This window comes from Rhodnius prolixus, unplaced genomic scaffold, assembly GCF_049639745.1.
Source record: "Rhodnius prolixus isolate KJV_2025 unplaced genomic scaffold, Rpr scaffold_12, whole genome shotgun sequence".
NCBI lineage: Eukaryota > Metazoa > Arthropoda > Insecta > Hemiptera > Reduviidae > Rhodnius > Rhodnius prolixus.
In genome coordinates, this window is record NW_027411635.1 from 3,241,548 (window position 1) to 3,267,550 (window position 26,003).

At 33.6% G+C, this 26,003-nt stretch overlaps 1 protein-coding gene and 1 pseudogene across 3 annotated transcripts in view; one reads left to right on the plus strand and one right to left on the minus strand.

Annotated features, from left to right (window-relative positions):
* Dhc62B (Dynein heavy chain at 62B) overlaps positions 1-26,003 on the plus strand; it is a 112,776-nt gene that overhangs the window by 71,544 nt on the left and 15,229 nt on the right. For all 3 annotated transcript variants that reach the window (XM_074142796.1, XM_074142797.1, XM_074142798.1), the window contains 17 exons: positions 5,474-5,652; positions 6,512-6,675; positions 7,081-7,271; positions 7,580-7,774; positions 9,010-9,125; positions 10,656-10,833; positions 11,893-12,121; positions 12,258-12,418; positions 13,758-13,988; positions 14,100-14,316; positions 18,482-18,617; positions 18,708-18,887; positions 19,011-19,228; positions 21,119-21,311; positions 21,422-21,581; positions 23,706-23,940; positions 25,258-25,518. In XM_074142796.1, coding sequence (XP_073998897.1) covers positions 5,474-5,652; positions 6,512-6,675; positions 7,081-7,271; positions 7,580-7,774; positions 9,010-9,125; positions 10,656-10,833; positions 11,893-12,121; positions 12,258-12,418; positions 13,758-13,988; positions 14,100-14,316; positions 18,482-18,617; positions 18,708-18,887; positions 19,011-19,228; positions 21,119-21,311; positions 21,422-21,581; positions 23,706-23,940; positions 25,258-25,518 — 3,244 coding nt within the window. The remainder of the gene's footprint in view (positions 1-5,473; positions 5,653-6,511; positions 6,676-7,080; positions 7,272-7,579; positions 7,775-9,009; positions 9,126-10,655; positions 10,834-11,892; positions 12,122-12,257; positions 12,419-13,757; positions 13,989-14,099; positions 14,317-18,481; positions 18,618-18,707; positions 18,888-19,010; positions 19,229-21,118; positions 21,312-21,421; positions 21,582-23,705; positions 23,941-25,257; positions 25,519-26,003) is intronic.
* Positions 15,275-15,373, minus strand: LOC141462097 (U2 spliceosomal RNA; annotated as a pseudogene).

The window sequence follows — 26,003 nt, forward strand, 5'->3', positions numbered from 1 at the left end:
TCGATAGATTTTTTTTATATTTTATCTGTATATGAAGACAACATTTTTCTATAATTGTATAAAATTTCGTAAAAATCTGTCGATTAGGAAACGAGATATTTATAGTTAAATTTTTGTTTCGTTTGAAAAAATGAAATCTTTAACATCAAATATCTCGAAAACTACTCGATCGATTTTGTTTATATTTTACCTGTATATGAAGACAACTTTTGTCTATAAAAGTATAAAATTTCGTAAAAATCTGTCGAGTAGGAAACGGGATATTTAGAGTTAAATTTTTGTTTCGTTTGAAACAGTGAAAGCTTTAACATGAAATATCTCGAAAACTACTCGATAGATTTTGTTTATATTTTATCTGTATATGAAGACTACTTTTGTCTATAATTGTCTAAAATTTCGTAAAAATCTGTCGAGTAGGGAACGAGATATTTAGAGTTAAATTTGTGTTTCGTTTGAAACAGTGAAAGCTTTAACATCAAATATCTCGAAAATTACTCGATAGATTTTGTTTATATTTTATCTGTATATGAAGACAACTTTTGTCTATCAAAGTATAAAATTTCGTAAAAATCTGTCGAGTAGGAAACGAGATATTTATAGTTAAATTTTTGTTTCGTTTGAAACAGTGAAAGCTTTAACATCAAATATCTCGAAAACTACTCGATAGATTTTTTTTATATTTTATCTGTATATGAAGACAACTTTTTTCTATAATTGTATAAAATTTCGTAAAAATCTGTCGATTAGGAAACGAGATATTTATAGTTAAATTTTTGTTTCGTTTGAAAAAATGAAATCTTTAACATCAAATATCTCGAAAACTACTCGATCGATTTTGTTTATATTTTACCTGTATATGAAGACAACTTTTGTCTATAAAAGTATAAAATTTCGTAAAAATCTGTCGAGTAGGAAACGGGATATTTAGAGTTAAATTTTTGTTTCGTTTGAAACAGTGAAAGCTTTAACATGAAATATCTCGAAAACTACTCGATAGATTTTGTTTATATTTTATCTGTATATGAAGACTACTTTTGTCTATAATTGTCTAAAATTTCGTAAAAATCTGTCGAGTAGGGAACGAGATATTTAGAGTTAAATTTGTGTTTCGTTTGAAACAGTGAAAGCTTTAACATCAAATATCTCGAAAACTACTCGATAGATTTTTTTTATATTTTATCTGTATATGAAGACAACTTTTTTCTATAATTGTATAAAATTTCGTAAAAATCTGTCGATTAGGAAACGAGATATTTATAGTTAAATTTTTGTTTCGTTTGAAAAAATGAAATCTTTAACATCAAATATCTCGAAAACTACTCGATCGATTTTGTTTATATTTTACCTGTATATGAAGACAACTTTTGTCTATAAAAGTATAAAATTTCGTAAAAATCTGTCGAGTAGGAAACGGGATATTTAGAGTTAAATTTTTGTTTCGTTTGAAACAGTGAAAGCTTTAACATCAAATATCTCGAAAACTACTCGATAGATTTTGTTTATATTTTATCTGTATATGAAGACTACTTTTGTCTATAATTGTCTAAAATTTCGTAAAAATCTGTCGAGTAGGGAACGAGATATTTAGAGTTAAATTTGTGTTTCGTTTGAAACAGTGAAAGCTTTAACATCAAATATCTCGAAAACTACTCGATAGATTTTTTTTATATTTTATCTGTATATGAAGACAACTTTTTTCTATAATTGTATAAAATTTCGTAAAAATCTGTCGATTAGGAAACGAGATATTTATAGTTAAATTTTTGTTTCGTTTGAAAAAATGAAATCTTTAACATCAAATATCTCGAAAACTACTCGATCGATTTTGTTTATATTTTACCTGTATATGAAGACAACTTTTGTCTATAAAAGTATAAAATTTCGTAAAAATCTGTCGAGTAGGAAACGGGATATTTAGAGTTAAATTTTTGTTTCGTTTGAAACAGTGAAAGCTTTAACATCAAATATCTCGAAAACTACTCGATAGATTTTGTTTATATTTTATCTGTATATGAAGACTACTTTTTTCTATAATTGTATAAAATTTCGTAAAAATCTGTCGAGTAGGGAACGAGATATTTAGAGTTAAATTTGTGTTTCGTTTGAAACAGTGAAAGCTTTAACATCAAATATCTCGAAAATTACTCGATAGATTTTGTTTATATTTTATCTGTATATGAAGACAACTTTTGTCTATCAAAGTATAAAATTTCGTAAAAATCTGTCGAGTAGGAAACGAGATATTTATAGTTAAATTTTTGTTTCGTTTGAAACAGTGAAAGCTTTAACATCAAATATCTCGAAAACTACTCGATAGATTTTTTTTATATTTTATCTGTATATGAAGACAACTTTTTTCTATAATTGTATAAAATTTCGTAAAAATCTGTCGATTAGGAAACGAGATATTTATAGTTAAATTTTTGTTTCGTTTGAAAAAATGAAATCTTTAACATCAAATATCTCGAAAACTACTCGATCGATTTTGTTTATATTTTACCTGTATATGAAGACAACTTTTGTCTATAAAAGTATAAAATTTCGTAAAAATCTGTCGAGTAGGAAACGGGATATTTAGAGTTAAATTTTTGTTTCGTTTGAAACAGTGAAAGCTTTAACATCAAATATCTCGAAAACTACTCGATAGATTTTGTTTATATTTTATCTGTATATGAAGACTACTTTTGTCTATAATTGTCTAAAATTTCGTAAAAATCTGTCGAGTAGGGAACGAGATATTTAGAGTTAAATTTGTGTTTCGTTTGAAACAGTGAAAGCTTTAACATCAAATATCTCGAAAACTACTCGATAGATTTTTTTTATATTTTATCTGTATATGAAGACAACTTTTTTCTATAATTGTATAAAATTTCGTAAAAATCTGTCGATTAGGAAACGAGATATTTATAGTTAAATTTTTGTTTCGTTTGAAAAAATGAAATCTTTAACATCAAATATCTCGAAAACTACTCGATCGATTTTGTTTATATTTTACCTGTATATGAAGACAACTTTTGTCTATAAAAGTATAAAATTTCGTAAAAATCTGTCGAGTAGGAAACGGGATATTTAGAGTTAAATTTTTGTTTCGTTTGAAACAGTGAAAGCTTTAACATCAAATATCTCGAAAACTACTCGATAGATTTTGTTTATATTTTATCTGTATATGAAGACTACTTTTTTCTATAATTGTATAAAATTTCGTAAAAATCTGTCGAGTAGGGAACGAGATATTTAGAGTTAAATTTGTGTTTCGTTTGAAACAGTGAAAGCTTTAACATCAAATATCTCGAAAATTACTCGATAGATTTTGTTTATATTTTATCTGTATATGAAGACAACTTTTGTCTATCAAAGTATAAAATTTCGTAAAAATCTGTCGAGTAGGAAACGAGATATTTATAGTTAAATTTTTGTTTCGTTTGAAACAGTGAAAGCTTTAACATCAAATATCTCGAAAACTACTCGATAGATTTTTTTTATATTTTATCTGTATATGAAGACAACTTTTTTCTATAATTGTATAAAATTTCGTAAAAATCTGTCGATTAGGAAACGAGATATTTATAGTTAAATTTTTGTTTCGTTTGAAAAAATGAAATCTTTAACATCAAATATCTCGAAAACTACTCGATCGATTTTGTTTATATTTTACCTGTATATGAAGACAACTTTTGTCTATAAAAGTATAAAATTTCGTAAAAATCTGTCGAGTAGGAAACGGGATATTTAGAGTTAAATTTTTGTTTCGTTTGAAACAGTGAAAGCTTTAACATCAAATATCTCGAAAACTACTCGATAGATTTTGTTTATATTTTATCTGTATATGAAGACTACTTTTGTCTATAATTGTCTAAAATTTCGTAAAAATCTGTCGAGTAGGGAACGAGATATTTAGAGTTAAATTTGTGTTTCGTTTGAAACAGTGAAAGCTTTAACATCAAATATCTCGAAAACTACTCGATAGATTTTTTTTATATTTTATCTGTATATGAAGACAACTTTTTTCTATAATTGTATAAAATTTCGTAAAAATCTGTCGATTAGGAAACGAGATATTTATAGTTAAATTTTTGTTTCGTTTGAAAAAATGAAATCTTTAACATCAAATATCTCGAAAACTACTCGATCGATTTTGTTTATATTTTACCTGTATATGAAGACAACTTTTGTCTATAAAAGTATAAAATTTCGTAAAAATCTGTCGAGTAGGAAACGGGATATTTAGAGTTAAATTTTTGTTTCGTTTGAAACAGTGAAAGCTTTAACATGAAATATCTCGAAAACTACTCGATAGATTTTGTTTATATTTTATCTGTATATGAAGACTACTTTTGTCTATAATTGTCTAAAATTTCGTAAAAATCTGTCGAGTAGGGAACGAGATATTTAGAGTTAAATTTGTGTTTCGTTTGAAACAGTGAAAGCTTTAACATCAAATATCTCGAAAATTACTCGATAGATTTTGTTTATATTTTATCTGTATATGAAGACAACTTTTGTCTATCAAAGTATAAAATTTCGTAAAAATCTGTCGAGTAGGAAACGAGATATTTATAGTTAAATTTTGATTTCGTTTGAAATCTTAGTGAAATCTTTAACATCAAATATCTCGTTAAGTACTCGATAGATTTTGCGGACGCTTCAAATATGAAGTACGCCGAATGACTGTCTGCCAGGATGTTAATTACGGTATTTTCGGCTTTGGTTCACTCACTCTACTTCAATGTAAAAATAGAATTTCATCTGTTATCTATTACATCAGAGTTAATTTTTTGTGGACATGTAAAGTAATTTAGAAATAATAAATCATGTTCAAATCTTAAAATAAAAGTGTATCATACATATGACAAATGACTTCTAAGTATTTTTACCCCAAAATAAAGATGTGTTTTGTTGGAACTATGAATGAATTATCCTTTATGAATTTATTCTAGATGAGCCAAATAGTTGGTTCCTAAATGTATTGTGTACATCTGGAACGTATGAGTGCTTCTTGGATATACCCGAAAGTAAATCGAAAACAAGGGCTCCACCACTACGATAATGCATGACTTCTTACATCGAAATTGATTCAGCAGAAAATTTGAAGAACTTATTGGAACTTGATTACTTGCATACAGACCCCGATCTGGCATCATCAGATTATCATTGTTCAAATCGATGGCTCCCGATTAAGGCAGGCGATTCAACAAGATAAAATATACAATACATTTCTAGAAGACTGCTTCTAAAGTTAAAGAGTGGTATATTATGGAACCAAACAACTCCCGAAGAACAGTCGATGCATAAGAATTAGTGCTAAAGGGAATTAAAATAGATATTTTGGTGCTAATGTCGTCAGGAGTTGATTTTTTAAAAAAATAAAATATTTAAGTCACTCTGGATTTAGCTCTACTGCCAGTTTCTATACTTACATATATATCTACTTGGATTTTCTCTTCGAATTAATGCTAGAATCATATGATTACAGCCGATAACTGAAGAAGGATTGCGTAATTTAATATTCACCAACGCTACAGACAAGGAGAACACAGAACATCGAAAGTACGAAGAGTTGGCTTCGTTTTCTGTGTTTGAAGATCTGGCAACAAACGCACTGGAGGAGTACAATTCAACTCATAGAGCAAAACTCAATATTGTGCTGTTCAGGTAAAGTAAAACTAAATAAGACCTCAAACCTATTAAAGTAAGATCTCTTTCTACTCTAACAACATCTGGTAATGACACAGTCTCCATTGAATGCGTCATATACTGCATGCCATTATATTCTGTAACATTAGAGACTCATGGTGTTCAAGGTAGAAAGTATCTTTTAGGTTTTCATCCTCTTTAAATCAGAAGAGTACAGAGAATTTCTACTGTCGCAGTAATATTAGCCACCATCAACTCGTTTAATTGATAAATTTCAGTAAACGTGCCCATAACTTGCAAGTTTTTGAAAAGTTTAATCCATTAAAAAAGCTGACATACAAAATTCAGAATACTCAATCCTTCAGTGTGATTCAGGCCCAGGCAGTGTCAGAGCGATTTTGAAGTGTGTACAGTGTAATAGTAGGATGTTTCACCACTGGGTTGTTTTATTCTTCCATAACATTGAAAGTCAATATTATTATCTTGCTGATGGTTACATTAGCTGGCCAGCAGTAACTAAATTTCAATTAAATGAAAAAAATTGTTTTTGAATGTTCTCAAAAAGGGTTCCATCTAAAATTTTCTTTTAATTTACTTACTGTAAACCCATTTATATGCCCAACACTTTTATTTATAAGATTTATTGATTGAGAAAAGGATTATAAGTTAGTTTTTAATTTGGGAGCTTTTATTTTTGTAGTCTTGCATTTACTGCTGGAATGCAGTACAATCTCTTAAGCCTTTTATCTCCGGAAAACAATATTGGCAATCATTTTAGTGAAAGAAGGGTGTGTGAATATACCAGAAGTTTTTCGTTATTATTATTAGCATTAATATTATTATTAGCAATAGTCTTACTATTATTATTATTTTTCAGAAATGCATTGGAACATCTATCACGACTTAGCAGAATTCTGTCCACTCCTAGTGGCTGTGCTTTGTTGGTGGGCGTGAACGGTACTGGGCGCCAATCTTTGACATATCTGGCTGCCGATATCTACTCCCAAGGCGTCTTCAAGCCGGAAATATCTAATAACTATGGTAAGGGCAATCCACCTTTTTTCAGTCATTGCAAATATTGACAGAGACAGTAGGACAGTGGTTTTCAAAGCACGAAGACTGTGGTCATTAATAAAACAGGTGTGGACAGTTTCACTGCATGGTGCCCCGTGCCCCTATTGATGATTAGGATTAAATGTTCTGCAAACTGTGAAGGAGCTTAGACTATTTTCCTTTGAGGTTAATGTCGGTTTTATACGGTACTCTAGAAATCTTGGATTATTTAAATAGGAACTGCTTTCTTGTACTATTGTGGTGTGTTGTGTTGGGTCCAGAAGAGCTTGGGATGTTGATGAAACTTGCTCGCAGCCTACAGTCCTACAATAATTATAACTTTGTACATTGAGTGGTGAAAAAGTTGTTTGAGTTGTTATGTGTTGTTTTCAGGAATTACTGACTGGAGACGCGATCTGAAGACGGTAATCCGGGAGGCCGGCGGCAGGAACAGAGACATGGTGTTCTTGTGCACGGAGAGCCAAATCAAGGAGGAGGCTTTCCTCCAAGACATAGACGCACTCTTGAATTCTGGTGAAGTTCCCAATCTATTTGATATCGATGAATTAGAAGAAGTCCTTGAGGTACAAACCTGGTGTATTGTCTGCGATTATGCCCTATTCAAATAGCGCCTTGCAATCCTTTGATCGTATTGTTAGCTCTTATCAGCTAAGTTATTTTCTAAATTAATCTCAGGATCTGACAAAGTTCTATGTAGGTTATCTCTGCTCTTCCAGCTAGTTCTTTCTATCCTGCACAGAACTTATCGAATCTTTGCATTGCTCAAGGATGGAATTATACCGCGTCTACTTTTTACAGACCCAAAGAGACCGTACTGGTTTTAATTTCAGCTTGCTTAATTAAATCATGTTTTAAAAATTTTCTGTTGTAGATGTTTCGCCAGTCAACTAAATCGGTGAAACTTAAGGTGGAGATCAACCCGATGCAATTTTTTAATATGTTTATAAGCAGAAACAAAATGAACTTGCATATTGTATTAAGTTTAAGCTCAACAGGCTCTTCTTTCCGCAATCGTGTGCGAATGTTTCCATCGCTAGTAAACTGTTGTACTATCGACTGGTACGAGGTTAGTCAAACCGCATGTATTGTAGTAGTATTTCGTAGCTCAAGTTAGTATTTAGTAGTTGAAGAACATGTTTTGGAAACTGCCAAATAGCCTATTGTGCTAATTAGAGTAGTGTTTGTTCTTGTCACGAGAAGGGACGATTGCACAAGCATTTAAGAAGCGAAATGACTAGTGTATTCTTTTCTCAAATTGAGGGTGAAACCTCAGCTCGTTCTTCTATTGTATCTGATAGAGAGAGTATTTTATTGCAAGATGCAATGCAATGCAGAGTGATACCTATTGCAGTATTTAGTAGTTATCATTAAACATTGAAAACATAGTCCATTTTAATTTACTGTTGTGATGCATCTTGCTGCAAACTACTGGAGCCGTCCCTCATACCATTTCTTGGCTTTGTAATAAATATTTCTATACTCCAGTCAAAAATTCAGTGAAGTTATTAAAATTTCTATCCCAATGACAATGTTTCATTTATTGAAAATAAATAGTAATCTGTTATAGCTAAGTCTGGTTTACAGGGTAGGTGAAAAAGAAGTTCATTGTAACCAAGTTCAAATTTTGCTTTGGACTTATGGGAAGTGTATGATAGAGTGTTTTATTGGTGGACCAAAACTCGTTTGCCACAGCTAAGATAATGCCGGGGCATTCGGCTTACCTAGCTATTTACCTATTGTTATCAAGAAAAGTTCACAATACAAGGAAATTCATCAGCAACGATTTCGTTACGGATTACTCCTTCATAATCGCAGAGAAGACGCAATATCTCTATTTTATCTCAAACTGCTTTGTCCCTCTAGCACAAATCATTTTATGTCACTGTTTTTTTATATAAACATAATAAGTCACAAGGTTTGTTTTTGAGGATGGGAGAAGCTGAGAAGTACCCATTCTGCTGCTCCTCGGTGTCTTTGGACATGGCCAGTTCTACAGCAAGTATAATATACTATTGTTTGGATATTTCTCACAGCTCCCCGTAAAGTCTCATCAAATTCCCATTAAGTTTGCTCTTAAACTTTCATTCTAAGATCGCATCGCCTCTATTAAATTTTTGAAACTCTAGTACTTTTTATGAAACACTATTCTGATCAAGGATATCTTGGCCTTGGTTTTCACATAAATACACGCTGTACTGTTTTAACTAGAATAAATTACTTGAAACAGAGTAATAGTAATAGTTAGGACTTCTGCCAACTTTGAGACTACTGGAAGATTTTTATGAGCCTAATCTTGCGCAGAGTTGGCCCGAGGAAGCACTAGAGAGAGTGGCCATGGTACATCTAGTGGATTTAATTCCGGAGAAGCTGCAGTATTCCGTCATGACTGCCTGTAAAGTATTCCACATGGATTCAAGGTTAGTAAATTTCTTTTATTACGTAACAGTTTAATAGTTCCCGTCACCTTTTTCCAATTAAGACCCGGCAACTCCTAGTTTTCTCTCTTATATTCCCCCATTTCGACTATGGTTGCTCGGTGTATGGCCGGTCTTTCTGGTGATATTGAAGCTAAGCTCAAGCGCCTCTCATGGACTGCTTTATAAGATTTATTTTCAGCATTTCCACAGACTCTCGCATTTCGCAATGCTACGATGAGTTGAAGTGGCTTTTTCCTGTCTATCGCCGCCAATATCTTTTGGCTTCTTTCCTTTATCAAGTCATCCAGTCTCAGAGGCCTTCCTATATTTTTCGACTCCTTAAGTTTAAATCCTCGATACATTCCCGTAATACCAGATCTCGCTCATCCGATCTCTATATTCCTTCTCACCGTACCTCATCCTTTGACAAATCCTTCCTAATATGTGCTACCTCTCTCTGGAACTCCTTACCATCATCTGTCCGCCATGCTCCTACCCTTTCTATCTTTAAATCCCGTCTATTCAGTTATCTCATTTCTATCCAGCTTCCTCCGAAATTCTAATTGTTTTAATTTATTTCCTTAATTTCTGCTGTTATTTTTATTTTCACTTTTTGTAAATACTTATTTATTTATTTATTTTCTTTTAAACACAAGCCAAACTGTTAAGGCCTCTATTTGTACCTGTGTTTATTCTTAGGGGACAATTGTCCCAGAATAATAAATTTCTTTTCTATTCTATTCTATCTATTCTAACCACTTTGCACACGAGGGGACTTGTTTGTATTAAAGCTTTTGGAATTAGGGAAGAACTATCGGTCCATGTCCTCAGTGTTAGCGAGGACATTGCCAGAGTAAAGATTCGTCCGATTGGGCATTTGCACAAGACATGCAGAGATGCCTGAGACTGCTTTTGGGCTTCTTCTGAGCACAGGTTCTCTGATCCATTGGTTATTAATATAATATTTTGTATTTTTTCTTCTTACCATTGGTGAGACTACTATCAAATTCTTCCCTTTTATTAAAAGGAATTGAAGTAAACTTTTTTAGGTCCATTTCTAAATAGTTACTGAGTCTGCCTTAAGTGTAGCCATACACAGTGTTTTTCTCACGTTGATACTGAGACTTCACTTTCCGTTTTCTTCTTCAATTCACAATCACTCGGGCGTCGGCACATTTGAAGGTTATACAAGTATTCTATGTTTGGCAATTTTAATATTCAATTTTTCGCACTTTTTGGGCATTTGTTTTACATAAATCTGGAAATATTTAAAACAAGTTTCAGCAAAATACAGCAGCTTTGCAGTAATACATAGCTGGTGATGAATTCTTAAGAGATGCTTGAAAAGTTTTATTTGAAGCTTTTAGTATTTATAAATTTCTTTGATAATGTTGGCGGTTGATGTTCTTGAATCTGCATAGCTTAATGCTTTTCTTAACTTGTACGGTTTTTTCAGTTAGCAAAAGTAATTCAATAATAGATCCTTATAAGCCAGTATTCTAATCGTGTGCGTACTGGCTGTGTTTGCAGAGATCTTGCCACAAAATTTTTCGACAGAACTTCAAGAAGGATATACATTACGCCAGCCTCGTATCTAGAACTAAACAAACTCTACCAGCAGTTGTTGAAGCAAGAAGAAGATAAATTGGCAATTCTCATCAAACGATATCAGGTCGGTTTGGAGAAGTTAGAATTTGCAGCTGATCAGGTAACCTATTATCTTTACAGAATATACCCTACGCAATGCAAAATACCTTTTAGCAGCTAATACTTGTCAGGAGGCAGTTAGACCATTAAGCTGAACATAAAGCTGGAGCTGCACCGTTAAGGGCAGTTGATATTAGTACAGACTTTAGGAGCATGGGTATTTTACCAAGGCAACATGCTTAACAATTAATGAAAGTGAACATGTGTGGTGATTGGGCAGCCTATTTGGTGAACATAGGGCAGTGTTTACTCGTCACCAGATAATGTAGCAGTCTTGACTTAAACTCTGGCGAGCCGATCAAAAGAGCTAGTTCAACTAATTCTGAGCTATTCAAACTGGAGTTGCTCTTAATTTTTAAGAATTCAAAACAAAAAATAAGGTTCTCGCTATATCAATAAAAACAAGTTCACAGATAGAGGGAAGTAAAGTTAAAGTGTTATCTTCAATCGCATAAAGTACTCTTTTACAACCATTAACAGGGAGCTGTTAATACACAAAAGGGATGCACACTCAAGTATATCTGCTTCTGAGTTCACATCCATAGAATCAATCATCTGAAATCCATTCAACACTAGCCCTTCAATATGTTTCTTACACTAATACTGAGTCTCTTCCTGTAAGATTGTCCGAATTTTGGAGCTTCATGAAGAAGGAATATTGGTAGTTAGCTTGCGAGTGTTCCTTTAACAACTTATTTGCGGGGGACTTTGATGCGAAGCTTCGATAAACTGTTGAAAGCAAACAAGCTCCTTTGTCTGACTAATAATGTTTCTTTAACTTTCCTAAAATGGTTAATAAACCTGTAACAATCATTAGTGTAACTTGTACTTGTGGATATAGTACTTGTACAAGTACTCGTATGTGAAAAAGGTTGTCTTTCAGTAACTCTCGTACTTCTTAAATATGTCTATGTTTAATCTATAACACTTTATATAGGAAGAAGTGTGAGATATGTGTAGTATGATTCAAAAAGTTTGTAAAGCGCTAAACTATGTCTTGCCTAGCCAATTTTAAAATTAGCTTATGATATTGCACATTCTTTGATTTCGTCTTCTTCAGGTCACGATTATGCAAACAGATTTGGAAGAACTGAGGCCGAAATTAAAAACAGCTGTAGATGAATCACTCAAGCGGTTGGCGACAGTCGAGGCGGAGAAAGCTGTAGTTGATCAAACTGCGGCGACTATGCGCGCAGATGAAAAGCTAGCGAATTTGAAAGCTGAAGAGTCTAATGCTTTGAAAATTGAATGCGAACAGGATTTAGCTAAGGCGATACCAATTTTGGAAGGTAAAATTTTAGACAATTAATTTTGAATTTTTACAAAAAATGGGAAAAGATCGCAATGTACTTGATAGTTTTAATTCACACACTACAAGTGCTCGCTTTATCTTCACGTTAATATGATTATATTCCATCATTTTAGATGCAATTGCTGCACTGAATACCTTGAAGCCAAATGATATAACTTTAGTTAAATCCATGAAGAATCCACCAGCAGCGATCAAGTTAGTGATGGCGGCCATCTGCGTCATGAAAGATATCAAACCAGACCGGATACCAGATCCGCGAAACCCGGGCAGGAGGGTGAGTAGTATTTTTCTCGTGTTTTAGCAGTACTTGTAACTCTACTATTACCGGATTGCAGTTTTATTAAAGGAAAACTTGAATGATAGGCAATATCGGTATCAATTTCCTTGGCCATTATTGTACTTATTGTGAGTGTGCAGTAGGGTGTTTCAAAAAATGTTGACTTTTAAATTTTAAAGAGCGCCGGGCGGAAAATCAAAGTTCATTTAAAAACAAAAAGTTTCGTTCGAAATAGAGCGAAATCGATTAATATTTAGAGGTCGATACCATTGATCAAAAGATTTTTGTTTTGCGTTTTTTCATTAAAAAATCCTTATTAAATGTTTTGTATCTTTCAGTATACATTTTTGAAAAAAATTCTATTAATTAACGTTAAAATCACTTCATTTTTAATGTGTTTCGTACAGAATTTAAAAAACAAATAATTTTGGTTACTGAAACTTCTAAATTAAGGAATATTTTGCATTTATTGTTATAATTTGAAATTGATTGATTGATAGTAAATTAATTTCAAATTTCACAATTAATGCAAAATATTCCATAATTTAGAAGTTTCAGTAACCAAAATTATTTGTTTTTTAAATTATGTACGAAACACATAAAAAATGAAGTGATTTCAATGTTAATTAAATGAAATTTTTCAAAAATGTATATTTTCCTTAATATTTTCTTTTTTAAACACAGCTTCTTTAATTATTCATAACTTTGAAAGTAAAATGGCCATTAAAATGATTCCAACTGCATTGTCTTTATAGCAAATAATATTAAATAAACTTTGTACAATTACATGTTTTGTTAACTTTAATTAAACTGGTAAGTGATCTGAAAAAGGCACTGAAGCTATTTCAAATTTCAACACCTAGCATAGTAATTCTAGTCAATGTATTATTTGTTTATTGTGTGTGTGATCTCTAGTCAATGTACACACAAATCAATCTTAAAAGAGGCTCGCATATAGATATGCATATTTATAAATACTTTTCTTTTATAAATTTATAATTGTATTTATAAATACATTTCTTTAAATGTGAAAGAGGCATTTGTGGCCCTTCTTTAGTGACGCGAATTTTTTCAAATCATTAAGATTTTTTTCATAAGCAGTTATCAACATAAACTTCGCCTCCCCAAATTGAAATTGAAAGGTGTTGCTACTGAAAAAGTTGTAAATTTAGCTGATAAACAGAGCAGGGATTAAAATTAATTAATTAATTTAATTTAATAATAATAATTACACATGGCGCTAATGACTGTAGAAGTCGATGTGCCGGGGAAAAAAAATAAATAATTACACATACAATTGCTACAACCTAGTTATTAAAGCTAAACTGATTTTCAGATAAATGACTACTGGGGACCGAGTAAGAGGATGTTGGGCGATATGGCATTTCTACAAAGTCTGAAGGATTACGACAAAGACAATATACCACCTTTTATAATGGATACTATTAGACGGTTCTACTTACCGCACAAGGATTTCCATCCTAAGATTGTAGCCAAAGCATCTAGTGCGGCTGAGGGTTTGTGCAAGTGGGTGATCGCTATGGACAAGTACGACAAAGTGGTCAAAGTATGTGCGCTACTATTTAGTAATAGTAAAATTTTTGAGTGTTCTAAAAAAAAACGAAAATTTTTTAATAATAACTTAGATCGAGAACTAATGTAAGGCGCCATTTTTCAGATGGTTGCACCTAAGAAAGCTAAGCTGAACGAAGCAGAAAAGGCATATGCAGCTACAATAAAACTACTGAATGAGAAAAGAGCTGAACTGGCTCGTCTGCAGGAACGACTGGCCCGGCTAAATGCAGAGCTGGATGAGGCCAACATGCGCAAGAAGGTGCTAGAGGACGACATCAAGTTTTGTTCCTTAAAGCTGGAGACCGCTCGCATTATTATCGGTAAGAGTAGCACTTAATTATGCTGTTGAAAAACGTGCCCAGAGTGGCTTGAAACATACAACGTAGGCATTAAACAACGTACAACGAAGACCTTCGGATTGATTTTACGAACGCTCATTTGTATTTATTTTATCAATTTTAATCTACTTTTGTTTAAAATTCGGCATTACACCACCAAATTGAAATATACTGTAGTATAACCTCAGAAACACTCACCTGATCGGTTGAAATTTTGCAGTCTCATTGGTGGGTAAGTTTGTTTGTGAAATAATCCTAAATAATTAACAGGTAATAGATCCATTTACCCCTCTGAAGTGGTGGCTTAAAATGAATCTTCCTGAGATGTTTTAAATAAAATTTATAAGATATGATATGACTTTGAACTGCATAAATATGCCATACTTATACTGTAGCCGTGTAGCCCAATGAGTTATATATTATAATATAAATAGATTTCCACGTATCTGTTACGCCGCGTTGATTGACAACATTGCTAGCTTTAGCATCCCTTTTAACTGGACCACTGATTTGCGAAAACAGTTTGAGATTATTTGTTCCGACGATGTCTGTGAAAAACTGTCTGATATCATGGCAAGATTTAACAACAATCTTATTAGTAAGAATGTTGAATCCCTGTTATACGCCAAATCTGACACTATCAGAAATATTAGCAACTTTGGATTGGGTGTACATTATGTTCACTTTAAATGTCACATTGATATGATCAGAATTGCCGGTCAACTAAGATTAATGTATTTTTTTTATTGTATTAGACAATACGACGTTTCAGTAGAGTTGTGTTGACAAAAGATAAAATTAACTTACACTTTTAACATAATTGATAAATGATAACTTTCTCTTAAACATTGCAATTGAAACAAAGATAGATTTTTTTTAAAAACAATTAAAAATACAAAGAATATAAGTGAAAATCTTTCTTTAAAAAATAAAATGCCAAATGTATTCCGTTTTATAAAGACAAGAAAAAATAATAATACATCTTACTATAACAAAATCATACTACACTTTGATCTTAGCCAAAAGGCCGAGAAGCGGTTAGTGGCGAGACCTGTAAATCTAATATGTATTGTGGTACTGGGTTTGATTCCCGGTCTTAGGCCTTGGATTTTATTTAATAGTTAATAAAAGAAATTTATAGTAAAGTATGTTTGCTAGTCACCTCCGTCCACGACACCTAATTGGTAGTTGGACGTAAAGCCCGCCTGAAAAAATAGGCAATTATTACTACTTTTATAACAAAATCATATTTTTAAAAACAAAAAAACACATACTACCACTAATAATGAATTTAGTACTAAAAAAAACAAACAAATACTACCAGAAATATAGATACTAAAGATAATAATAGATACTATAATTACCACTACTATAACTACTAATATACGTAGATACTATATTACTAAAAGTATACATAGATTCTCAAAAATAGAATAAGAAAATAACAATAAAAATTCTCTTAATTTTAAGGAAAACTTCATGTACTTATACATCTGGAGAAGGTTGTTTTTTCTGATTAGTAACGACTCTCTCCATGCTAAGCTGGCCGTCAAAGACTTCCCTACAAAAGTGTCCTCTTGCCTCTGAAAATACAGGACAAACCACATGTGTCAACCTTCCTCCTCTTTGTTATACAGCTTACAAATATTTTTGCCACTAATTTTAAAACTTACATTGTCTATAGTAAATTTTGAAAAATGTTTGCCATTTAATCTCAGCTGAACAAATAAGCGTTTATACTTGAGAGAAATGTCAAACAGGAGATAAGGTTAGCCCACTATTTCGTTAGGAATTATTGCATGCAAATGTCTACTATAATTAGAATTCTTTGCTCTGACAAGATCTTTATTAAATAAAAAAGTCCTATATCTATCAACTATTGAGACTACATCAGATTTACAAAAATTATTTGGTCACACAAAGGATGGAATGAATTTATTGATTAAAGTTCGTAATTGTGAGTACCAGTTGAATTTATTATTCATCCTTTCAGTGTGAAGGCTCTCCATTGTTAAAAAACAGATTTTCGGATACCTGGATCTGTCCATTTTTTCTATTTTTAACAACCAATTTAACGTCAATTTAAAAGAAAAAAACAGGCCTAAATGGAAAACTTCAGTTTCTAATCTTATTAGAAAATGAGGAGTATTTTGGTTTACATTTAAGTTTCTTTTAATAAATCTGCATTGTGCAGCATCCAAATCCTCTAGATATCTAAGGCTTCATATAGGAGCACCAAAAAGATACATTTTTGATTCCCAAGACTTTAAATTATTTTTATAAAAAATAATAAACTATGAGCCCATTGCAGAGTTGGCCTTCCTAACCGCTTTATCTTTAGCTTTTCATTAGACACAAAACTATTTTAATTTTTCACTAGAAACAAAATCTTTTTCTCTCCCAATCCTTGTAGCCTCACTTCTCTGTCTGAAAGAAGCTGCCTTCAATCTTTTCCCGTTCCTGGCGGAGTTTTTGGCTTTAAAAAAAAGTGTCCAAAGTGCGAGTAGTATTTGTGGACCCATTCTTCCTTTTGTAGGAGCGAGTTGAAGTATTAGAAGTAATAAAGGAATCAGAATCAATCTCATTCAAAGCCAAATTCTGAGTTTCACTCGATTCTGAGATATCTAACTTTTGAATATCACTGATGTCTTTGATTACAATAGCGGGGGCAGTATCAGTTATTCTGACAAAAAGTCGGTTATTTTTAAACCAGACAAATTTTAAAATACCTCTGATTCTCAACTGATTCGCTTTTTGATAAAGAGTGTGAGGCGTCATAAATTCACTTATAAAAATATTACGTTTTTTTTGTGAGGAATCAAAAATGTCTGTTGTAATTAAATCTTTTTTCATTTTTTTCTGATTCAATAATATTTCTTTTTCTACCTTACCAACAAACTTTATTAAAATAGGTGGGGAATCTAAATTCTTGCTGGATTTCAGACGATAACAATAATCAATCTTATTGTTTGAAAATTCATAATCTAACACTTGTCTCAAAATTGACAACACTTGAAACAAATCTTCATCCCTCTTCTTCGGAACATTAGTTATTTTTATGGTATTACTATGCAAGTTTTGAGAAAAGGTATTTGACTGAATTTTAAGACTTTCAATTTCGGATTTAAAACTAATATTTTCATTTCTAAGCTTAGTAATATTTTTAGAATTGGATTTAATTTTTTTGTCACAATTAGTGAGAGTAATTTGAAAATCACTAACAGTTTTCGTTAAATTTACTTGTTGATTTGCAAGCGCAGTAATTTTCTCTGTAACCATGGATAAGTTAGAAAGTATAGCAGTAAACTGATTACAATCTAGAATCTAGACTCTGCTGCACTCCCACTCCAGGCTCACTCGCAGTGTTTAATTTTGACTCTGAACCTTTGTCCTCTGCCCATTACATGACTTATTGTTTCTTAATATAGTAATAAATTCTGCAAAAACAAAATTTAACACCGAAATGGAAACCACCATAAAAACACTGAACAAGATAGTAACTATAAAAAGTTTTAAAAACTTCCAAAAATTAATAAATAAAACAGAGCGATGTTACCTCTTGCACAGATACAACACAACTCAACTCAGATTAATGTCTGAGAAGAAGCTTCAACTTTGCATCCTCAGTAGGGTCTATAAGTTTAATACTGATTCACCCTGCCTGCTATGTGGAAACAATAAAGACGATTTAATTCATTTCCTAATTATCTACCCAATGCTAGATGTTTTAAAATGCATACGGTATACAAAGTGAAATGTATGCATTTTTGTAGTTAATTCTGTAAAAATTGTGAAATTTGTTTTCATTAATCCAATAGTTTATTCATTTTGTAAAAGCGAATTTATTTGTTTTTCTTCTATTTTTCTTTTTTTAAATGTTATATCTGTAAATGCTCAGGTCAACCCCTTGCTACAATTGCAATATTATAAGAAGCTTCCTAATGTAATGTAGTTCGTTTTACTGAACTACTTATTCTAACGGAATCAAAAAGTCATTAAGCATGAAAATATATAAAAGAAAATTTTATACGAATACTTCTTTAGAATAAGAATAATTCTCTCTCGCACCAAAGAGAATGTAAAAGTAGTCCCACGAATCAACTAATTGCTGGATAATATATTCCTGATTAACTTGGAATATTTACAGGAAATCTGGGCGGCGAACACGATCGTTGGGAGGCAGCAGCTAAGACTATGCAAAAGTCTACAGAAAACCTGATCGGTGATACGTTAATGAGCAGCGCTATCATTGCATATCTAGCTCCAGTATCCATTAGATTCAGGTAAAGTATTCATGATTATAACATCAGAGTTCTCTTCTGTGACTGGCTGCTTAAGAAGTAAGAAGCTAATAGTAGTTGTTTGTAATACAGAAAGGACATGATGGCCAAATGGCATACAATGATCACTTCGTTGAACGTTCCGAGTTCGCAAATATTCAACATGGTCACTGTGCTGGGAAATGATATCAAAATTGAAGATTGGAACATTAGAGGGTTACCATCCGATACATTTTCTACAGAGAATGCAATCATCATGGACTACAGCAGAAGGTAATATTAAAATTAAGGGAATAGGTTTTTGCTCTGGACTTCTCATTTCGCCCACATTCTGCGTGGATCTGGATCATCATTATTCAGGTAATGATTGTATGTGTTTTTAATGAATTGTTGCAGGTGGCCGTTATTTATAGACCCGCAGGGACAGGCCAATAAATGGATTAAGGAACTGGAAAAAGCAAACGGGCTAATGGTGATCCGTTTAAGCGACCCCAATTATATGCGCAAGATCTCTGAGGCAGTGCCGTTTGGCAAGCCAGTCTTGCTGGAGAACGTTGGCGAAGATTTGGACGCTCCTTTGAATCCAATACTCCTTAAATCTACTTTTAAACAAGGTTAGATACAATTGTTAAATTGAAATTTTTAAATGCTGCATACTGTGTTTTATGGGCCAATGTCGAATCAAATCCTAGCACAAGTCCGATTTTACTGGTAGTTGGCCATCTCTTTACTATGGGGGATTTAATTTAAAGCCTCAACAGGTCGTAACGCAAAGCATACGAGGGTCGTTTGAAAAGTCCGTGCGAAGTCAGAGAGATAGCACTACTGGCGCGTATCGAGGTTATGTTTAGTTAGTAGCATCTCTTGGAAGAACACACACCAAGTTTCAGCCAGATCGGTCTATTTCTTTGTGTTTGGCATTCGTTTGAATCGAGGAAGTCGAGTGATTTTCAAAAAATGGACGAAAAAGAATTTCGTGTGTTGATTAAACACTACTTTATGAAAGGCAAAACGCCTCAGGAGACTAAAGAGAAGCTTGATAAACATTATGGTGACTCTGCACCTTCGATTAGAACAGTTTATAAGTGGTTTCAAAATTTTCGGAGTGGCCATATGGGCACAAGTGACGCTGAACGTTCTGGACGCCCTGTTGAGGTTACTACTCCAGAAATCATTGATAAAATCCATGATATGGTGATGGATGACAGAAGAGTGACGGTGCGTAAGATTGCTAGTGCTGTGGGCATCTCGAATGAACGGGTACATAATATTTTGCATCAACATTTGGACATGACAAAGCTATCCGCAAGATGGGTGCCGCGATTGCTCACGCTTGACCAAAAACGAAATCGTGTGAAGTGTTGCAAGGACGGTTTGCAGCTGTTCCAGAAGAATCCGCAGGACTTTAAGCGTCGTTTCGTCACTGTGGATGAAACATGTGTACATCACTACACTCCTGAGACCAAAGAACAATCTAAACAATGGGTTACCAAGGGGGAATCTGCGCTAAAAAAGGCGAAGACCGTTCCTTCGGCCGGAAAGATTATGGCGACTGTCTTTTGGGATTCGCAAGGAATAATCCTCATCGACTATCTGGAAAAGGGTAAAACTATTACAGGTGCATATTATTCATCGTTATTGGACCGTTTGAAAACCGAGCTGCAAGAAAAACGCCCACGATCGGCCCACAAAAAAGTCCTTTTCCATCAAGACAACGCACCAGCTCACACCTCAGCAGTTGTGGTCGCAAAATTAATGGAAATAGGGTTCCAACTCGTTTCACATCCCCCCTATTCTCCAGACTTGGCTCCCTCGGACTACTATTTGTTCCCCAATATGAAGAAATGGCTGGCGGGAAAAAGATTTTATTCAAACGAGGAGGTGATTGCAGAAACGAATGGCTATTTTTCAGACTTGGACAAATCCTATTATTCGGAAGGGATCAACAAACTAGAGCAGCGTTGGACGAAGTGTATAAGCCTAAAAGGAGACTATGTTGAAAAATAAAAAAGGTTTACCCCAAAAAATTAAGTAGTTTTTATTTTTGCACGCACTTTTCAAACGACCCTCGTATTTGCTAAATTCAAAAAATAAATAAATAAAAAAACCTCCTCTGACACTATTTTTACAAAAGAATAGAGACATGTAATAGAAATAGAAAGGATGTACGGACTGAAAGCTGATGTTAATAGATGGATCATGGTCAAAAGGCCATGGACCCACTTGATGCAAGCAGGTTCTTGAAGAAAAATTCTATGTGCGTTTTGCTGACCTGTCATTCATTATTATTATGAATTCATTACCAATGGACTTTCTATGAACTCCTGGTCCCAATACGGCCAATAATTATTTAGTATTTTCACAACACAGGCCTTGCATTATCTAACAGGCTTTGCTCTAACAAAATAATTTGTCAAGCAACTTCCGTCAGACTGTTGTTCCATAGAATTAAACAGCTGCCAGTCATAAGCCACGACTAATATTGCTTTGTATTGCTATTTCAGGACGATATGAGTACATCGCACTGGGCGAAACAGTGGTCGAGTACGATCCGAAATTTAAATTCTATATTACTACCAAGTTGAAGAACCCGCACTACTTGCCCAGGATATTCAGCAAGATCACTGTCATCAACTTCTCGCTAAGCGTGGAGGGTCTCACCGACCAGTTGCTGGGCATTGTAGTTTCCAAAGAGAGGTAAACCGATTATTCAAAGTGTAGAGTTGGCAAAAGCCTCAGTTAAATATGTAGCTATGTATAATATTAACTACGCTGCATAAGTAACTAAGTATCTCTTTGCCGTATAGACCGGAACTGCAAAAAGAGAGGCAGAAACTGATCCTGGAGTGCGCCAAAAACAAAAAGATCCTTCAGCAGACGGAAGACGACATTCTAGTCACTCTGGCTACTGTAAAAGGCAACATTCTGGAAAATGAGACTGCCGTTATGATTCTCGAAAATTCAAAGGTACTAATTTTTTTACGTTCATTGTTCCTGGTATGAAGCAGTATTGTGTTCTGGTCATATTTAAGAAATTGACTTATATTCGGATATACAGGGTGTCCCAAGCTATATGGATAACGACTTTTCCTCGGAAACTAAGATAGCTAGAGAAAAACTAAAAAATACGTGTCCCCTTAGTTTTTTTTGTTAGAAATCCAAATTTAATTTGTAGTTTTTTTTCGGTGCTTCTAGAAACGGGATACGAGGCACCAACTTCATTTTTTCAAATGGGAAGGTGCGGTTTTTATTTCAGAAATAGATTCCTCTATTTTTTTTAAAGAAAAATTTACTTGAACGGTTTTTTTCTGTGAGCGATATTTTAGAAGTTATGAATGAAAACATGATTCTTATAAGAAATTTCAAAATTATAATATTATAACGGTTTTTTGATTGAATAAGAAGAAAAGTACTATTTTATTATAAATTTTACTCCTCATTAATATATTACAGATCATGCTCGAAATGGCCTCCACCATTAGAGATGCATAGACATGCTCTTTCTTGCCAATTGTCCCTTACTGCCAAAGAAATAGATTCGGCTTTAACCGAGTTACAGGTATCTGTTATTCTCTGCTTTAGTTCAACTACAGATGCAATCCCGGCTTGATACTGATACACCTAGATTTAGAAATGCTTTTAGGTAAGCAAAAATAAGGAAAGAAAGAAAAAAGTTATGAATAATCAACTTGTTTTTCAGGTATCCCCAAAGGAAATAGTCCATAGTTGTCACTGAATCGCCCCCCGTGACCATATAACACGCCCATCAAATTTCCTATCGAGATATCTCTTTACATGCCTGATGAACTAAAGCAGAGAATAATAGATGCCTGTAACTCGGCTAAGCCGAATCTATTTCTTTGGCAGTAAGGGACAATTGGCAGGAAAGAGCATGTCTTTGCATCTCTAATGGTGGAGGCCATTTCGAGCATGATCTGTTATGTTAATGAGGAGTAAAATTTATAATAAAATAGTACTTTTCTTCTTATTCAATCAAAAAACCGTTATAATATTATCATTTTGAAATTTCTTATAAGAATCATGTTTTCATTCATAACTTGTAAAATATCGCTCACAGAAAAAAACCGTTCGAGTAAATTTTTCTTAAAAAAAATAGAGGAATCTATTTCTGAAATAAAAACCGCACCTCCCCATTTGAAAAAATGAAGTTGGTGCCCGTATCTCGCTTCTGGAAGCACCGAAAATTTACAAATTAAATTTGGATTTCTTACAAAAAAACTAAGGGAACACGTATTTTTTAGTTTTTTTCTAGCTATCTTAGTTCCCGAGAAAAAGTCGTTATCCATATACCTTGGGGCATCCTTTACTGTAATATTTATTCATAACGTCTTAACACGAAAAATTGTTTTTACTCATGAATTATATGATGCGTGCTAACAAAATAACCCCAGACAGATAAGTCACGAAAAACTCTGAACTTGGTGTTTTATTGTAGTACTATTGTCGCGTCAGATACAAGGCTTTTGACTGATTCCGTCAGTCCGTAGGGTGACTTTTCTGAAGAAATATTGTGATTGCAGCCATCAAAAAACCTATCATTTTTAATGGAAACTTTTATCCTTGAAAATATCTGTTTGTTTCTCAAAAAAATCACAACCTTAGGCTGTACAAAGTGTCACGTCAGAACAATGCACGATTTCATCTGGCGCCGAGTCTCTCAGTATCTTTGTCTCACTGATAATAATACCAGAATTTTAAAATTTTAAATTTGAAGATAATCGGTTAAAAGAAAGAGCGATGTTACAAAAATAGGTTTTAGAAAATAGCCTTTTTAAAGATCGATTTTTTACTGAATGCCCTCGAATAGTTAAGACTTCTTCAATAAGGGTACAATAAACAACACAGTGAGAATGATAGTTGACGATTTTTTTAAAAAAAATCGTATTCCAGTGCCTTTAAGAATCTGCGCCGTGAAAATAAATGTCGGCTATGTGAGCTACCGCAATACTCCCACTCTTACGAAGGTTAGAGAGTAAAAAGATATTGTGAAGATTCAGGGGGAGCTAAAATGTTGCCATTCTGTCGAAACTATCGTACTTGTATAGTCACGTTAGTATACTTTTTTTTCAGACATTGGCAGCGACTATATTTCAAAAACAAATGACTGCAGTCAAGAATCAAGAGATGATCGAGAATATTCGTCTGGCGTACAAACCGAATGCAAGTTACACGGCTATCCTCTACTACACGATAACGGACCTGTCAAATGTGGATCCTATGTATCAGTTCTCGCTGAACTGGTTCATCAATATCTACGTGAAGGCCATCCAATCGTCTAAGTCATATGATCGCAAATCAAGGAATGGTAAGTTCTTCAATTTACTGATTTAATTTTCTACTGGCAAGCCAGCGGACAAGTTTAGCCTATGTCTTGTTACTTAAGGAGAGTATTGAAATAATGAATATTTTTATATAAAACAAAAAACAAATTTATATCATTTTTAGTAAATTTTATACCGTTATAAATGCAACCCATAGTGATTGAAAGGTGTAAGCCACTTTTCTGCCAGATGTTGGATTCCTCGCTCTCACCATTCCTTGGGTTTGCTATAAAAAATGTCTACCCTTCAGTTTCTCAGCCTCTGTGAGGTCATTAATTTTCTCTCGCAAAGAGAGAGTGCCATGGATCGAGTCAAGTGGTAGTTGGATGTAGCCAACTCTAGACCTTAGGAATGGAAATAAAAGGAAGATCGAATTCATCATGTTCTTTTACTTTTTCTTTAGTTAGGAATGAAGTGTGCGACCAAGAAAGTTTTATTAAATCCATATAGAGTAATTTTTTCTTTCTTTTTGCGATTTTGACCGAAATTAATTGGTGATTTTTTCAAACCGCATTTACAACTTTTTTGAAATACGCGGAGTTTTTGTGTTGTCAAGTTAGCAAATTCTTACAAGCTTTGGGTGAGTAGTCCATGCGCCACTATCCTAGATTTTCTTCATACCTTTCTCTTTGTATGATGATGGTTAAGTATCGGTGTTGGTCTATTGGTCAAGAGCGTGGCTTTGCAAGTGGGAGATTCCCAGTTCGAATCCCGCGTAAGACTACTTTTTATTTGTTAGGAAAAATTGTTCATAGCGAAGTATGAGCTTCCGTCCCCGTCCACGACACCTAATTGGTAGTTGGACGTTAAGCTCCGCCTGGAAAAAAAAGAATAGGCGATTACTTACTTTTTTTGGTAAGTATCGGTGTTCTTAGACCATGCCCGTTCTGCAGCAAGTGCACCAGTACTGGATTTTGGATGGAACTCAACAACTTCCTGGGTAGCTTCATCAACGTTACATAACGGCGCCCACTAAACCTGTCATTTTTTCCAAAATCTGTAATTAAAAGTATTCAATTTTTCCTTACAACGATGAGGGGATCGCTGATCGAAGAAGTAGCTTACACTGTTTACTATTTGAAAATAGACATAATGTGAATAGAGACACGATGTATATACTTAATATTGGATGGTGTTTATAAACGTCATTCGTATGTAGATCTTCGTTAGTTAATAAAACTGCCATTTTTTTTATTTAGTTTTAAACATACTCTATTAAAACAACTCCTAAAACTACAATTTTCTGAGGTTCCAAGCTCCACATGCTTTGCACATTTACTCTGCAATTAATTCTGTTCCAGTCCAAATCCAGGAGGAGTTCGTATACAGTCTGTACATAAACGTGTGCCGGTCGCTGTTCGACAAAGACAAGACGCTTTATTCCTTCATTCTATGTACAACTTTACTGTTGAGTACCAAGACGATTGAAAAGGAACATTTGGATTTTTTGATCACTGGAGGCATCCCGCTGGATAACCCTTACGAGAATCCAGCTTCAGAGTGGCTGCCACAAGATAAGTGGGACGAAATATGCCGTACCACAGAATTGCCCAGTTTTGAAAGTAATACACTTAATTTTCATGTTAGTTTTACTATTATTGTGACAATACGTTGGGTGTCATCGAATTGTCGCAATCTGACACCCACCGAATTGGGTGCTATTTGACATTACTGGTTCAGCAGCCTGCTTACAGCCATTGTGGCTCCATTCACTGATTTTTTTTAAACTCTGGGATCCTCGGAACTTGTAGCACTAAACATGCCTCTTACTTACCCATTCAGTACATTGTGCAGTTCTACCAAGAATATTTATAGGAACTAATTTATACCTTGCTTCTAAATACCAAATAATCTTACTGTAGAATGAACAGATGTAATGATAAGATGAACTTCAGTTCTGTCTCTAATGTATGAGGTAAGTCATTCACCTACACATTTACTGAATCTTACTGCATCAGCCACTACTGCGCATCTACATTTACATATTCAGAATGAAGCCAGGAAGATGTCTCTCCCTGTTTATAAGAAAATTGTACTGATCCTATAC